We start from the raw sequence: 16,629 nt of genomic DNA, 5'->3' as shown, positions 1-16,629 counted from the left end.
TCTTTTCCTTCTCCTGCAGTTCATATTTCTCCTTCTTCTTCCTTCCGTTTATAGCTCCAGGTCTTCGTCGGTCTCCCAGCTGGTCTGCTCCCTCCACCCTGACATTCACCCCTCTCATGTCCTCTATCACACTGTCTCCAGGTCTTCTTTGGTTTCCAGCTGGTAACCTCAATCCTTCACCAACACAGCACACCACCAGCACCCCTTCATCACCTGCCTGCCTCCCTCCCAGCTGGTAACCTCAATCCTTCACCAACACAGCACACCACCAGCACCCCTTCATCACCTGCCTGCCCCCCTCCCAGCTGGTAACCTCAATCCTTCACCAACACAGCACGCCACCAGCACCCCTTCATCACTTGCCTGCCCCCCTCCCAGCTGGTAACCTCAATCCTTCACCAACACAGCACACCACCAGCACCCCTTCATCACTTGCCTGTCTCCCTCCCAGCTGGTAACCTCAATCCTTCACCAACACAGCACGCCACCAGCACCCCTTTGCCACTTGCCTGCCTCCCTGCCGTAGTAGTGGGACAGCACCCCAAAGGAATGCCCGTAGCCGAACATGCGGTACTTGAGCAGGCCAAGCTGGGCGAACAACTCATTCAGCTCCTGGGCGATCTCCGAGCACTTGGCGCCGGGACGGATGAGCTCAAGGCCCCTCTTGTGGACTGCCACGTTGCCCTCCCAGACCTTGAGGTGGGCGTCGCTGCAGTGGCCCAGGAACCAGGTCCTCTCGAGCGCTGTGTAGTACCTGTCCACGGCGTAGGAGAGGCGGGGTAATACTGTATGTGGTGTTGGAATCCCCTGAGCTCCACTATAAAGAAAATATTACCCCCGTACCCAGCTGTGTCCCCCCATGTGACCCCACCCTTTATAGATATCAAGTTACACTATAATGGAAGGGGAAGTAATGGAAGGGAAGGCAAGGTAAAGTAAGGGAAGGGAAGGTAATATGAAGGAAAGAAAGTGGGTTATGGTAAGGTAAGAGAAGGGAAGTGAAGGAAAGTGAGGTAAGGGAAAGGGAATGGAAGGAAAAGGAAGGGAAGGTAAGGTGAGGTAAAGTAAGGGAAGGGAAGGGAAGGGGGGTAAGAGAAGGGAAGGGAAGGGAAGGGAAGTGAAGGGAAGGGGGGGTACGGTAAGGGAAGGGAAGGGAAGGGAATGGAAGGGAATGGAATGGAAGGAAAAGGAAGGGAAGGGAAGTGAGGTAAGGGAAAGGAAGGGAAGGAAAGGAATGGCAGAAAAAGGAAGGGAAGGGGAAAGGACGGCAACTCACCCCTGTGGCATCGGGAAACAGTTGAGGGAGAGGATGTCGCCCTGCTGTACCCTGCGTGTGGTGACGGGGTTGTGGGCGCCGTCTGTGTTGATGCCCGACTGGAACCACACCCACGCTGAAGGGGAGGAAGGAAGGCCGGGAAGAAGTGAAATAATTAATCTTCCCACTTTTATCATGAGGTTAGACATTCTTTAACCCGGTAACAGCGGGGATCATGATTCTTAATGGTCCCTCTAAGCAAGAAAAATGAGAAAGAATCACCCCTCACACAAACCATTTCATAATATATATCAAAGCCTTTGTGATCAGATTATGTATCATTTATTTTGGGGGGTTTATATCATGGCACAAATTTGGCCCGTCGCTGCTACCGGGTTAAATATGGTTCCAGACAGTAAGAAGTAAAATTAAAGGAAAAAATTGTAATTCAGATCGGAAAGTGTTCAAGCACGGATGGAGATAAAAGTTGAACACCTCGTTAGAATAGAAAAAGGAGAAGACATGAGAAAAATTAAACATTCTGGGGTCAAAAGTGATAAGGAAATGCCCCTACAACACTTAATGGAGGTTGTGTGTGTGTGTGTTTGTGTACGTGTTTCCCACTCTTCTATGGCTGAGGAAGTCAAAATTATCACCCCCTTCCATTTAAGAGACAGACAACTTCTTTTATCCTATCACATGAACTTTAATCTCCGCCCGCCACCTACTGTCCATGAGGTCGCTGTCGGGGTAGATCTCAGCGAGGCGTCGGACCATGGCTCGGGTGCCCGCCAGAGCCACCTCGTACTCCGGCACTCCCTCGCCCAGCGCCTCCACACACGCCCAGCCCCCGATGTCTGCTGTAGCCGTGCTGTTCTGTGGTCAGGGAGGAACAATGTGGAACTGTTTTACGCTGTGCCTTACATCAAAGAAAAGAGGGAAAGGGAAGAATCAACGTCAATTTCACTGGTACAGAAGAAAAGGGAGAAAAAGTAGAAGGAGGATTGAAGAAGAGGGAGGAGAAGAATAAAAAGGAGAAGAAGAAGCAGAAGAAAAGAAGAAGCAATGTGGAACTGTTTTACGCTGTGCCTTACATCAAAGAAAAGAGAGTGAGGGAAGAATCAACGTCAATTTCACTGGTACAGAAGAAAAGGGAAAAAAATAGAAGAAGAAGGAGGATGGAAATGAATAAAAAGGAAAAGAAGAAGCAGAAGAAAAGAAGAAATAGTAAAAGAAGAAGACAATGAAGAAGGGGAAGAAGTAGAAGATCACCACCACCACCACCACCACCATCATCACCATCATCACCATCATCTTCACCTTTATCACAGCTATCTCCTCCTTGCTCTTCACCATCCTCATCCTCATGGCAGCCTGGGACACATCAGCGAGGGCGGGGCTGCCGGGAAGGTGTTGGGTCAGCTTGTTGCGCCTCTCAAGGGTCAAGTGGTCATCCTCAACCCCCACGGCGCCCTTGGCCACGCCCACCTCTTCGGCCACCGCTCGGAAGAAGTTGTCTCGCTGCCAGTCGGTGTATATGATGTTGCCCTGTTGGAGATGTGTGGCATGGTTGAGGGATGGGATGGGAAGGGGGGTTAATGGAAGGGTAGAGGATGGAATGTATGGGAAGGGAAGGGGAAGGCGAGGGAAAGGAAAGGATCGGGAGGAAGGGAAGGCGAGGGAAGGGGAGGAGGGGAAAGAAAGGGAGTGGAAAGGAAGGGGATAGAAGGAAAGGGAAGTGATGGAAGGGTATACTGTCCAGTGTATGGCATGGTTGAGGGATGGGATGGGAAGAGGGTTAATGGGAGGGAAGGGGATGGGATGTATGGGAAGAGAAGGGAAGGGGAGGGGAGGGAAAGGAAGGTAAGGTTAGGGAATAAAAGGAAAGGAAAGGAAAGGGATGGGAAGGGAAGGGAAGGTAATGGAAAAGAAGGGGAGGGAAGGGAAAGGAAAGGCGAGGGAAGGGGAAGGAAGGAAAGGGAAGGGGAAGTAATGGAAAGGAAGGGAAGGGAGGGGGAGGGAAGGTATGGGGAAAGAAGGAGGGGTAATGGAAAGGAAGGGAAGGGAAAGGAAAGGCGAGGGAAGGGGAAGGAAGGAAAGGAAAGGGGAAGTAATGGAAAGGAAGGGAAGGGAGGGGGAGGGAAGGTATGGGGAAAGAAGGAGGGGTAATGGAAAGGAAGGGAAAGGAAAGGAAAGGCGAGGGAAGGGGAAGGAAGGGAAGGAAAGGGGAGAAAATGACACAAGAGGCGAAAAGAAAAGAAAAAGGGCAACACCGCAAGACACACCCACCCCCACATCAATTTCCAAAGGGAGGGTCAGCTGGAGGTCATGTGAATCTCAAACAATACTAATTTTCCTTCTTATTTTCAAAGACCTACGTTCAGTGCTTCGATCATTCATGCTTGAAATAAAACAGAAATAAGGCGGTTAATCTATAATGTGACTTCCCAATAAGTTCATCATCCTTGCTTTACTGATTGATTGATAGTTTATTGTTGCAAGTAAAACAATAATTGATAGTTTATTGTTGCAAGTAAAACAATAAAGGAGAAGAGAGGAGCATGCCAGCCCATCCCCCAGGCAGTACAGATCGAGTTTGCCCATCATTGATCGATCGATTAATTAAATCTCATATTTTTGGGAATTAAAACGATCAAGTAACTGAACTGAAAGAACCGAGTAAACTGAGAAATACTCCTTCAAATCCAAGAACCGAACAAGCACTCGGACCGAAACTCACATCCTTGACACTGGACGGCGGTGCATGGTGGGTTGTCCGCTATACGGCATTCCTATTTTCTTGTGTTTTCTTCGTATATATTCAATTCCCGGGGACATGAGTGCGTGGCTAGGAAAGGTGAATGTCCGGGGGTGCTACAGGAGGCTTGGGGAAGGAGCAGACGGCGAGGACCTCCCAGAAAAGGGTAAAAAGGTGAGTGTTTGTTGTGTTTGAAAAGGGAGTGTTGGTAACGGTTTGAAGGGGAGAGGGAGAGAGGGTTCAGTGTTTCGAGTCTTCTGTGAATTCGGGTAAATATTCTTGATTGGGACCTTAACGAGGGAACTGAAGGGAACTTGTGGACTGTGGTGTGAAATGACTTTGCTTTTTACTCTAGAAACGAAACTGAGCATGTGTTCGTTTGTTCGATTGAGGAAAGACAGAGAGGGTTCAGTGTTTCGAGTCTCATGTGAATTCGGGTAAATATTCTTGATTGTGGCCTTAACGAGGGAACTGAAGGGAACTCGTGGACTGTGGTGTGAAATGGCTTTGCTTTTTACTCGAGAAACGAAACTGAGCGTGTGTTAGTTTGTGCGAGTGAGAGGAAGACAGGGAGGGTTCAGTGTTTCGAGTCTCCTGTGAATTCGGGTAAATATTCTTGATTGGGGCCTTAACGAGGGAACTGAAGGGGACTTGTCGTGGACTGTGGTGTGAAATGACTTTGCTTTTTACTCTAGAAACGAAACTGAGCGTGTGTTAGTTTGTGCGAGTGAGAGGAAGACAGAGAGGGTTCAGTGTTTCGAGTCTCCTGTGAATTCGGGTAAATATTCTTGATTGGGGCCTTAACGAGGGAACTGAAGGGAACTTGTGGACTGTGGTGTGAAATGACTTCGCTTTTTACTCTAGAAACGAAACTTGGCATGAGTTAGTTTGTGCGAGGGTGAGAGAGACAGGGAGGGTTCAGTGTTTCGAATCTCCTGTGAATTCGGGTAAATATCCTTGATTGGGGCCCTAACGAGGGAACTGAAGGGAACTTGTGGACTGTGGTGTGAAATGACTGCTTTTTACTCTAGAAACGAAACTGAGCGTGTGTTCGTTTGTGCGAGGGAGAGGGAGAGAGGGTTCACTGTTTCGAGTCTCATGTGAATTCGGGTAAATATTCTTGATTGGGGCCTTAACGAGGGAACTGAAGGGAACTTGTGGACTGTGGTGTGAAATGGCTTCGCTTTTTACTCTAGAAACGAAACTGAGCGTGTGTTAGTTTGTGCGGGTGAGAGAAAGACAGGGAGGGTTCAGTGTTTCGAGTCTCCTGTGAATTCGAGTAAATATTCTTGATTGGGGCCTTAACGAGGGAACTGAAGGGAACTTATGGACTGTGGTGTGAAATGGCTTTGCTTTTTACTCTAGAAACGAAACTGAGCATGTGTTCGTTTGTGCGAGGGTGAGAAAGACAGGGTTCTAGCCCATAACAGTTGCCAAGAAACACCAATAATTAACCATTTAAACGATAACCATATACGAAGGCAGCTATTTGGGTGATGAAAGCAGATTTGGGTCGGAATTCGGCAAACATAAGAGGCAGAGTACGACAGTTTGGCAACGTTGGGTCCGTGATATGCCCAGCGTTGCCAAAGTATCGTATTAACCACATATCGTATCTATCATTTTTATGCCTCAAACTCTCGTACCTACACAAGTAACGTGAGAAAATCAAAATTAGTGCTAAAACTGTTGAATATTGATGTTTTTCGTTTTGTTGTTATAGTTATCGGTCAGCAACTGGGAAAATGGAATGCCAAGAGTACGACAATTTGGCAACGCAGCTCCTAATCCTTTGAACCCCACCCACCGTTGCCAGATTGTCGTGCTCAGAGCGTAGTGTTGACCGGATTCTCACGCATAATTATTCCCTAGAAACATCATCAATTAACTATTTTAACGATAACTACAAATTAATCTCGTTATTGAGTACGACAATTTGGCAACGCTGGGTGACATGCCTGGGGGGAGCGGCGCCAGGGCTGTCCGGCGTCTATCAGGGCCGAAATGGTGACGTGCTTCTCCGGCGTCACCACCAGTCCATATGGCCGACCGAAGGAGCAGTAGACGAACCCACCTGTAGAAGGGAAAGAGAGAGGGATAGATATATAGACAGACAGGCTTGATATGGAGGATTTAACCGAAGGCGCATTTGACGAACCCACCTGCAGAAGGGCGAGAGAGAGGGATAGATAGATAGATAGAGAGACAGGCTTGATATGGAAGATTGAATAGATAGATAGATAGAGAGACAGGATTGATATGGAAGATTGAATAGATAGATATATAGAGAGTGGCTTGATATGGAAGATTGAATAGATAGATAGATAGAGAGACAGGAAGAAGAAAAAAAAGAAGAAAAAGAAAAAGAAAGAAAAAGAAAAAAAAAGAAACAGAAGAAGAAGAAGAAAAAGAAGAAGAAGAAGAAGAAAAGGGAGAAAAAGTAGAAAAAAATAAGTAATATTAGAAGAAGGAGGTTTGGAGGAGATACAGATAGATAGATAGATAGACAGATAGTTAGATAGAGCCCCAGACTTTGCGTCGTAGGAATAGGGGCAAGGTGACGCGCCCCCGGAGTATGGCCCCATTGATTGATTGCATTATTATATTACACACAGATGGTGATTTTTTATGATACTTATTTACCTAGACAGAAAAAAATGAAACCCATAACCTTTTGTAACTACACACACACACACACACACACACACGCACACGCACGCACACACGCACCTACGCACGCACACAGGCAGGTCGCTGTGCACCAATATCCGAAGATTTATACACTGATAGATCTTGTGCAGCGGAAGGCAGTCGGCGAATCTTGAAGAATGTGTGTGTGTATGTGTGTGTGTGGGGGGTGGGGTGGGGGGGGTGGGGGGGGGAGGTGGAGGAAGAGAGGAGAAAAGGAGAGAGGAAGAGGAAGCAGAGGAGGAGGAGGAGGAGAAGTTGCAAAGAATGGATAGAAAGAGAAACGAGAAGAAGAGAAAACGAAGGAGGAGGAGTAAGAGAGGAAGAGAGGAGAAAGGGAGAGGAAGAAGAGGAAGAGGAAGAAGTACAGGTTAAAGACAGAAGAGGAAGAGGAGGAGGAGGAAGAGGAGGAAGTTGCAAAAAATGGATAGAAAGAGGAGCTGGAAGAAGAAGAAGCGAAGGAGGAGGAAGAGGAAGAGGAGGAGGAGGAAGAGGAGTGTTGCCTGTCAAATATTCTTCCTGTTCCTCTTTTTTTTCTTCCTCTTTTCCTCTTTTTTTTGCTTCCTTGAGTCTCGCAAGCCGGGTCCAGTTGCCTTTCCGAATATCTGGAGTTGCAAGCTTCTCTTCTTTTCTTTCTTTTTTTCTTTTATTTTTGAGGTGGGATGATATTGTGTCCTGTTCGTGCGTTCGTTCGTGTGTGTGTGTGTGTGTGTGTGTGTGTGTGTGTGTGTGTGTGTGTGTGTGTGTGTTTTCCTGTTCAATTTTCTTCTCGTTTTTCATTTTTTTTTCATTTTTTCTGCAGATTCTTCATAAATTTTCCTCCTCCTCCTGTTGTTTTTGTTATTTTCTTTTCGTTTTCTTCTTGTTCTTCTTTTTCTTCATCTTTATCATCGTCGCCTTCTCTTTCTTTTCCTTTTCTTGTCTTCTCTATCCTCTTTTCCTCGTTTTCTTCTTCTTTTCTTCTTCTTCTTCTTTATCATTATCATTCTCTTCTTCTCATCTTCTTACAAAATTACTCTATCTATCTGTCTATCAATCTCTCTCTCTCTCTATCTATCTATCTGTCTATCAATCTCTCTCTCACACAGGCAAGCAGTCTCTCCTCTCTCCCTCTCCCCCTCCCTCTCCCTCTCCCCCTCTCTCACCTGTATAGTAGTTAATGTTATGTATGGAGGTGAAGATACAGGCGGCCAGCCCCTCTTCCTCCATGTAGTGACGCAAGCGGGTGATTCTGCCCTCCACCTCCTCCTTGCTAAACAGTCCCGGGCTTTGCTGAGTGGAGGAAAGGGAGGAAGAGGATGATGTAGGGAGGAAGGGAGAGATACGTAGGGAGTTAGGGAGGAAGGGAGAGTGGGAGATCAAGATTGTGAGATTGGAAGGATTGAAAACGCAAAGATACATACGAAGGAAAAGAAATGGAAAGAGATAGGGATAGAAAGGGTTGAAAGGAAGGAAGATTGGAAGAGAAAGAGAGGAAGGAAGGAGGGATACGTGGGGAGTTAGGGAGGAAGGGAGAGAGAGAGAGAGAGGGAGATAAAGATTGTGAGATAGGAAGGAAAAGAAATGCAAAGAGATAGGGATAGAAAGAGTAGAAAAAAAGGAAGATTGGAAGAGAAAGAGATGGAAGAGAAGGGAGGATAAGAAGGAAGGGAGATAGGAAGATAAAGATTGAAAGGAAGAGAGAGAGAGAGAGAGAGAGAGAGAGAGAGAGAGAGAGAGAGAGAGAGAGAGAGAGAGAGAGAGAGAGAGAGAGAGACGAAAACAAAAAAAAATAGAGAAAAGAAATACAGATAGAAAAAAAAGGGCAGAAAGGAAGGAAGACAGGAAGAGAAACAGGAAGGAAGGGAAGACAAGAAGAGAAAAGAGGAACGAAGGAAAGGAAATAGGAAGAAAAGGAGAGGAAGGAAGGGAAAATAAGAAGGAAATCAGATAGAAAGAGAGAGATAGGAAGGAAAGGGAACCGCGGAGAGAGAGTAAGGAGGGAAAACAAGGATATATATATAGGAAGAATAGATTAAAATGACACACAGTTCTGCCCTCGACCACAACCTCCTTGCTGAACAGTCCCGGGTTTTGCTGAGCGAGGGAAGGGAGGGACGCTGATTTAGGGAGGGAAGGGGGAAGGGGAACATGAGAGATAGGAAGGGAAGAGAGATAGAAAGTGGAGACTGGGAGATAGAAAGGAAGGGATAGAAATGAAGAGATAGGGAGGGAAAGGGGAGCTGGAACATGAGAGATGGGAAGGGAGATAGTGAGATAGATAGGAAGGAAGAGATAGAAATGAAAGTAGATAGATTAGAAGGAAAAACAGAGAGATAGGGAGGGAAAGGGGAGCTGGAACATGAGAGATGGGAAGGGAAGAGATAGAGGAAGGAAGGGAGACTTGGAGAGAGGGAGATAGGAATAGAACTGAGGGAGAAGAGAAGGTGTAGAAAGGAATAAAAGGAAGCAGAATAAAAAGGGGAAGAGAGAGGAAGAGGAAGAAGTAGAAGTTGAAGACGGAAGAGGAAGAAAAGGAGGCTTGGAGAGAGGGAGATAGGAAGGAAGAGAGGGACAGAAACGAAGGGAGATAGGAAAAAAAAGAGAGATAGGGAGGGAAGGGGGAACTGAAACATGAGAGAGAGAGAGAGAGAGAGAGAGAGAGAGAGAGAGAGAGAGAGAGAGAGAGAGAGAGAGAGAGAGAGAGAGAGAGAGAGAGAGAGAGAGAGAGAGAGAGAGATTTACATAGATTTACATAGAAAATCAGACCACACAGACCCCATGGTCCAGACTTGGTGGTCTGTCCTTAAACCTAAGTGATTTTACATTAATCAGAAGACTCCAAAACGTTGCATTTCTACTCTAGTTGATATTAAGTTGAAGGAAGTGACGGTCGAGCTTATTTTTGAAGGAGTCAATCGTGTTACACTGGACCACTGATGGTGGAAGCTTATTCCATTCTCGCACTACAACGTTGGTGAAGAAAAATTTGGTGCAATCTGAATTTACTTGTCTACATCTGAGTTTTACGCCATTGTTCCTCGTGCGCAGACTGTCATCGATCATAAACAATGTTGATCTGTCTACATTCGTGAAACCATTAAGTATTTTAAAACATTCGATCAATTTTCCTCGGAGGCGACGTTTCTCAAGAGAGAACATGTTAAGGATAGAAAGCCTTTCTTCGTAGGATTTGTTGCGCAAGGAAGGGATCATTTTCGTTGCCCGACGCTGAACACCTTCTAATTTAGCAATATCCTTTGCATGGTGGGGGACCAAACTGTACCGCATATTCCAAGTGGGGTCTGACTAAACTGTTGTAGAGCTGGAGTATTACATCTTTATTCTTGAATACAAAGTTTCTTTTAATGAAGCCCAACATTCTGTTCGCTTTATTTGCTGCATCGATGCATTGCTGTGAGAATTTGAGGTTTGACGCGATTTTGACCCCCAAGTCTTTGACGCACTGAACGCTTTTGAGTTTAACGCCGCGCATTTCGTATTCGAACTTCTTATTCCTCGTTCCAACTTGAAGGACCTGGCACTTGTCTACGTTAAAGGGCATCTCCCATCTATCCGACCGTTGAAATTTTGTGCAAATCCTCTTGGAGGCTTTGCCTGTCTTCGTCAGTGAGAACCGAGTTACCAATCTTTGTGTCGTCTGCAAATTTACTAATGCGGTTATTGAGTCCAACATCCACGTCGTTGATGTAAATAATGAAGAGCACTGGGCCAAGGACCGAGCCCTGAGGGACGCCACTAGTGACAGGCGCCCACTCTGAGTTAAATCCGTCAATCACTACTCTTTGTTGTCTGTTGCTCAACCAATTCGCGATCCATTGGTTTACTTGACCGTCAATACCTATTTGCTTTAATTTGTAAAGTAATTTATGATGCGGGACTTTATCAAACGCTTTAAATCAAGATAGACTACGTCCAGTGATTTGGTTACGTCATAAACAGAAGAGGTCGTTATAAAAGGTTAATAGGTTTGATAGGCAGGATCTTTTGTTTCGGAAGCCATGTTGTGAGTCCCCAATCAATGAGTGGCTTTCAAGGTAACTCACAATTTTGTCTCTAATTATGCCCTCAAGTAGCTTACCTACAACCGAAGTTAGACTAATGGGCCTGTAATTACCTGGTACTTTTTTGTCTCCTTTCTTGAAAATCGGTGTCACGTTAGCCTTTTTCCAATCTGAAGGGACGATGCCTTGTCGCAAGGACATATTGAATACGGATGTGAGGGAGGAGAGTATTTCGCTCTTCGTTTCTTTCAGCAGAGTTGGATATACTTTGTCAGGTCCAGGACTTTTATTTGTTTTAAGTGAATGGAGAGCTTTAAGGACTTCATCGGTTGTTATTTCAAAATTAGGCAATGCATGCTCGAGATTTACAATAGTACTGGTGTTGGTGGTAGCGAGAGGAAGACTGTTAGTATTAAACACCGAGGAAAAGTAATTGTTTAAGAGGTTTGCAATGTGTTGGCTGTCAGTCACTAGTGCACCGTCGCTGTTTGTTAAAGGTCCAATACCACTTTTGATCGCCTTTCTGTTGTTTATGTAACTGAAGAAAGATTTCGGGTTATTTTACAGTTGGCTGCAATATTTTCTTCATATCTACGCTTTGCCTGACCTACTAGTCTTTTTACTCGTCGCCTGGCATCATTATAGAGTCTAATGTTCTCGGGCGTGCTTTGTTCTTTCTTTAACCTGTAAAACAATTTTCTCTCATTGACTGATTGTTTAATTTCGCTATTAAACCACGGTGGGCTGTTATTAGTGTTAATTCGCTTCTCGCACAAGGGGACGAATGTGTTCTGCTGAGTGAGTAAGTGATTTTAGCCAGGCTTCCTCTACGTTGCCGTCATCTGATAGTTGTATTTCTGTTAGTTTTGTCGGATTTCTACGAAGTTAGCTCTTTTGAAATTGGGCACCTTTACTTTATTTTCAGTCACTGATGATTGAGCTTTAATGTCGACGCGCACTAATTTATGATCGCAAGAACCGAGGTGTTCTCCTACCGTGACACTACTGACAAGGTTATCTTGGGTCGTTATAACAAGGTCGAGTATATTATTTTGTCGAGTTGGCTCAGAAACCATTTGGCTTAGATAATTTTCTTCTAGAAATTCGATCATTCTATGTGACTCGCCTTCTGTACCTGACAGTATCGCCCAGTCGATATGGGGGAGGTTAAAGTCTCCTAATATCAGTGAGTCGTTGTTATTAAGTGACTGCCTTAAGACGCTGTACATTTCAAGGTCGTCATCAGTGATTGCCCGGGAGGTCTGTAGGTGACAGATATATTTAAATTGACTTTTGCAATGTTTACTCGCACGCACAAATGTTCAACGTTACTGTTTCCCGGTGTTTTGTCGGTGGGTTGCAAATAGCTTTTGACATAAAGGGCGACGCCACCGCCTCTACAGTTTACGATCTTTGTTGAAGAGTCTGTAGCCATCTATGTTGTATTCGGAACTTAAATCAATATTTGTGGTGTCGATAAATGTTTCGGTTATAGCAATTATGTCAAAATTTTCTGTTAAAGCAAGACATCTCAGTTCATCAAATTTGTTTCTTAGGCTACGCGCATTGAAACTAAGGATTTTAAGTTATCTAGAGGCTTGGTAATACAGGTGGTGGTACGGATCACGGTTACGGGTTTGTTGCGATGCACGGCGTCTATTTACACGGGCGGGGTGGAGGGACGTGGCCGTGACTCGTTTTTGCTCGGATGACACGCACTGCTTCGTTGAGGAGCCTTCGAGTCTGGCTGCCCGATGGGAGAAAGGTGCAATCCGTCCCTGTGGAAAAGTTCATTTTGTCCATAGAAATTGTCCCATGCGTTTAGGAACTCCACGTCAAGCTCCTGCAAAGAGTCTGTAAGCGGTTGTTTAGGCTGAAGGCCTTACTGAAAAAGTCGCTCCCGCCCAAGTCCGTGGTAGAACTCCTGAAATCAAAATGTTAGGTGATTTAGTCTTATACTGCTGGATGAGCCTACGGTACTTCTCCAGGAGTTCCTCAGACCGGGTCGTGGTGACGTCGTTCGTACCTGTGTGGATAACAAACAGTGAATCATTAGTAGCCTGGGGGGAGATCTCCTCAAGAGCAGCAGTTATGTCGTCGATCCCAGCACCAGGATAGCAATAGTTCCGTCTTCGACGAGGAACTCTGCCGCAGAACTCAACGACCTGCTGGCGAATCATGGAGTCACCCACCAGGAAGGTGCTCTCCTGCTCGTCCTCCTCCTCCAGAATGGCAAACCTGTTGAAGCAATGAACAGGATAAATCGCTTGTCTGGCTGGCTTGGCTCCTCCATTCACGACGGTGAAGCCATCATGGTCGGTGCCACTAGCATCCTCCCGTTGCGTGGTGTTGTCCGCTGGTGTCGACGGTACCGCTGAGGGCAAGGGGGCGGTTGGAGAAGGGTTTGGCACCACAGCAACGTTAGCCTGGATGAATTCCTGCAAGGAGGCAACAGTGCGAGAAAGCTCTATTATTTTATTCTGACCTGCTTCCATCTTCTCTTCTTGCTCCTGCAGTCTGGTCTCGAGATGCTGCCTGGTGAGAGAAAGCTCCATTATTTTATTCTGGCCTTCTTCCATCTTCTCTTCCTGCTCCTGCAGTCTTGTCTCGAGATGCTGCCTGGACAGACACAGTCGACAGACAGCAGAACGCCCTGTAAAAAAGTGAGCTGAGAAGCTACCGTTACAAGTACTGCACTTCTTAGGTGCCATCTTAGCTGAAATGAAAGAGATAAAAACACAAAGTGAAGGGGATTAGGAAAGGGGGTGAGGTGTGTGAGAGGTAGTTTAGTAATGGAGGAAAAGTGAGAGAGAGGAGGAGTAGGAAGGGATGTGAGGTGAGTAAAGAAGGGGAAAGGGAGTGTGTGAGATCAAGGAGGGTTAGGAAATATGTGAGGTGGGAGAGAGGAGGAGTAGGAAGGGATGTGAGGTGAGTAAAGAGGGGGAAGAGAGGCGTGAGTGAGGTGTGTGAGATCAAGGAGGGTTAGGAAATAGGTGAGGTGGGAGAGAGGAGGAGTAGGAAGAGATGTGAGGTGAGTAAAGAGGGGGAAAGAGAGGCGGTGAGTGAGGTGTGTGAGATCAAGGAGGGTTAGGAAATAGGTGAGGTGGGAGAGAGGAGGAGTAGGAAGGGATGTGAGGTGAGTAAAGAGGGGGAAAGGGGGGCGGTGAGTGAGGTGTGTGAGATCAAGGAGGATTAGGAAATAGGTGAGATGAGTGAGAGGGAGTTTGGGAAAGGAGGTAAGTGGGAGAGAGGAGGAGTAGGAAGGGATGTGAGGTGAGTGAGAGAGAGAGAGAGAGAGAGAGAGAGAGAGAGAGACTTGGAGAGAGGGAGATAGGAAGAAAGAAAGAAATAGAAATGAAAGGAGATAGGAGATAGATTAGAAGGAAAAAAGAGAGATAGGGAAGACATAGGCAAGAACTGGTTTACCAATAGAGCGGTGGATGAGTGGAACAGGCTCGGCAGTCATGCGGTGAGTGCCGATACGATAGACACATTCAAGAAGAGGTTGGATAAGTTTATGGGGTTAGGTGGGGTTAGGATTACAGGAGCTGCCTTGTATAGACCAACCGACCTCTTGCAGACTCCTTACGTTCTTACGACTAGGAAATAAAGCAAGGAGGAATGGGAAACAGCATGATGAATTAGGAAGGGAAACGAGGAGAGATGGGAAGCAAGTATGATGGAAGGATGGAAGGAGAGGTAAAATATATGGAGTTGTAAGGTACATAAGCCATTGAGAATTAGTGATGGATGGGTGCGAGGAGGAAGACGTGTGTGTGAATTGATGGTGATTGCTCGCGTTGTGCATCGACTAGACGTGTTTTGTTATATATAAGGAAGTTAGAGGGATGATATTTAACACACTGAAAAATGGTTATGTCTACTACTACTACTACTACTACTACTACTACTACTACTACTACTACTACTACTACTACTACTACTACTACTACTACTACTACTACTACTACTACCACCATAACCACCACCACCATAACCACCAACAATTATCTCTCACATATGTTGAAACTAATCGGTTGGGACAGACGCCGAAGCACCTTGTAATGATAGGGTACTTGACTTGATATTTACGATCTTTTCACGCCACTTGCATTCCGGAAAGATGAAAGGTAAAAAAAAATCATATGTTGGAGGATTTAAAATGTATCGGTGCGGAGAGAGTGTTGAATCCCTTGCTGGAGTATTTGCGGGCGATGTTTATTAGCACTCAACCCTCTCTATACCAGCACAGGGGTTTCGTAATCAGTATAAACGAAAGAGCTACGAATGTGTTTGTATAATTATTGTCATATTCACTATAAGGTCTTCTCGTTGTATATTGATTAGAATCCAACACTCTTTATATTAGCAAAGGGGTTTGGTCTTCTTCATAAGCATAAGGAAAAGGGATGTGAATGTTTTAGTAATCTTCTTTTGCTGAATCATCCAGAATTAGTTTTTATTCGATGTTTATTAGCATTCAACCCTCTCTCTAGCAACACAGGGAGTTGGATTTCATTAATAAGGATAAATAAATGAGGTCAGTCTCTGTGCGAATGTGTTGTTACTAAATCATTCACTATTAGTTAAAGGAAGGAGGAGAACATATAAAAGGAACAGAGACAATGACAGTAAATTAGGAAGAAAGACGTAGATAGAACAAAAATAAAAAGAATGGAGATATGAAAAAGGAGATTGGATGATAAACTGATAAACAAATATGTGGCATCCAGCTCTTATCGGTGCATATAAACGAAGATAAGAAACAGTGGAGGTAAAGTAGGAAGAAGAAATGGAGATAACAAGATGATAAGAAGAAAAGAGATAGAAAAAAGAGGAATAGATTTGATAGACGGATAGATAGATATACTACTTCCAACTCTCATACTAGAACCTGAAAACGAAGAATGAGATTGTGACAGTCAATTAGAAGAAGAAATAATATCGAAAATAATAATGAAAAGAAAGGAGATAGAAAAAAGAGGAATAGATTTGATAGACGGATAAATAGATATACTACTTGCAACTCTCTTACTAGAACTTGAAAACGAAGAATGAGATTGTGACAGTCAATTAGAAGAAGAAATAATATCGAAAATAATAATGAAAAGATAGGAGATAGAAAAAAAGGAATAGAATGGTAGACGAATAAATAGAAATACAACTTCCAACTCTCATACTAGAACTTGAAAACGAAGAATGAGATTGTGACAGTCAATTAGAAGAAGAAATAATATCGAAAATAATAATGAAAAGAAAGGAGATAGAAAAAAAGGAATAGAATGGTAGACAGATAAATAGATATACTACTTCCAACTCTCTTACTAGAACCTGAAAACGAAGAATGAGATTGTGACAGTAAATTAGAAGAAAGAAGAAGATAGAAAAAAAAATAATGAAATGAAAGGAGATAGAAAAAAAGGAATAGAATGGTAGACAGATAAATAGATATACTACTTCCAACTCTCTTACTAGAACTTGAAAACGAAGAATGAGATTGTGACAGTCAATTAGAAGAAGAAATAATATCGAAAATAATAATGAAAAGAAAGGAGATAGAAAAAAAGGAATAGAATGGTAGACGAATAAATAGAAATACAACTTCCAACTCTCTTACTAGAACCTGAAAACGAAGAATGAGATTGTGACAGTCAATTAGAAGAAGAAATAATATCGAAAATAATAATGAAAAGAAAGGAGATAGAAAAAAAGGAATAGAATGGTTGACAGATAAATAGATATACTACTTGCAACTCTCTTACTAGAACTTGAAAACGAAGAATGAGATTGTGACAGTCAATTAGAAGAAGAAATAATATCGAAAATAATAATGAAAAGAAAGGAGATAGAAAAAAAGGAATAGAATGGTAGACGGATAAATAGATATACTACTTGCAACTCTCTTACTAGAACCTGAAAACGAA

At 44.3% G+C, this 16,629-nt stretch overlaps 1 protein-coding gene across 13 annotated transcripts in view; it reads right to left on the bottom strand.

Annotated features, from left to right (window-relative positions):
* LOC127005419 (creatinase-like) overlaps positions 1–16,629 on the bottom strand; it is a 37,680-nt gene that overhangs the window by 3,596 nt on the left and 17,455 nt on the right. For all 13 annotated transcript variants that reach the window (XM_050874245.1, XM_050874242.1, XM_050874241.1 and 10 more), the window contains 6 exons: positions 7,847–7,973; positions 5,972–6,087; positions 2,576–2,803; positions 1,984–2,131; positions 1,277–1,391; positions 510–754 (listed from right to left, as the gene is read on the bottom strand). In XM_050874245.1, the coding sequence (XP_050730202.1) occupies positions 510–754; positions 1,277–1,391; positions 1,984–2,131; positions 2,576–2,803; positions 5,972–6,087; positions 7,847–7,973 (979 nt within the window). The remainder of the gene's footprint in view (positions 1–509; positions 755–1,276; positions 1,392–1,983; positions 2,132–2,575; positions 2,804–5,971; positions 6,088–7,846; positions 7,974–16,629) is intronic.

Source organism: Eriocheir sinensis, chromosome 30 (genome assembly GCF_024679095.1).
Source record: "Eriocheir sinensis breed Jianghai 21 chromosome 30, ASM2467909v1, whole genome shotgun sequence".
Lineage (NCBI taxonomy): Eukaryota > Metazoa > Arthropoda > Malacostraca > Decapoda > Varunidae > Eriocheir > Eriocheir sinensis.
Note: the sequence above shows the minus strand (reverse complement) of the source record. Positions and strands in the feature narration are given on the sequence as shown.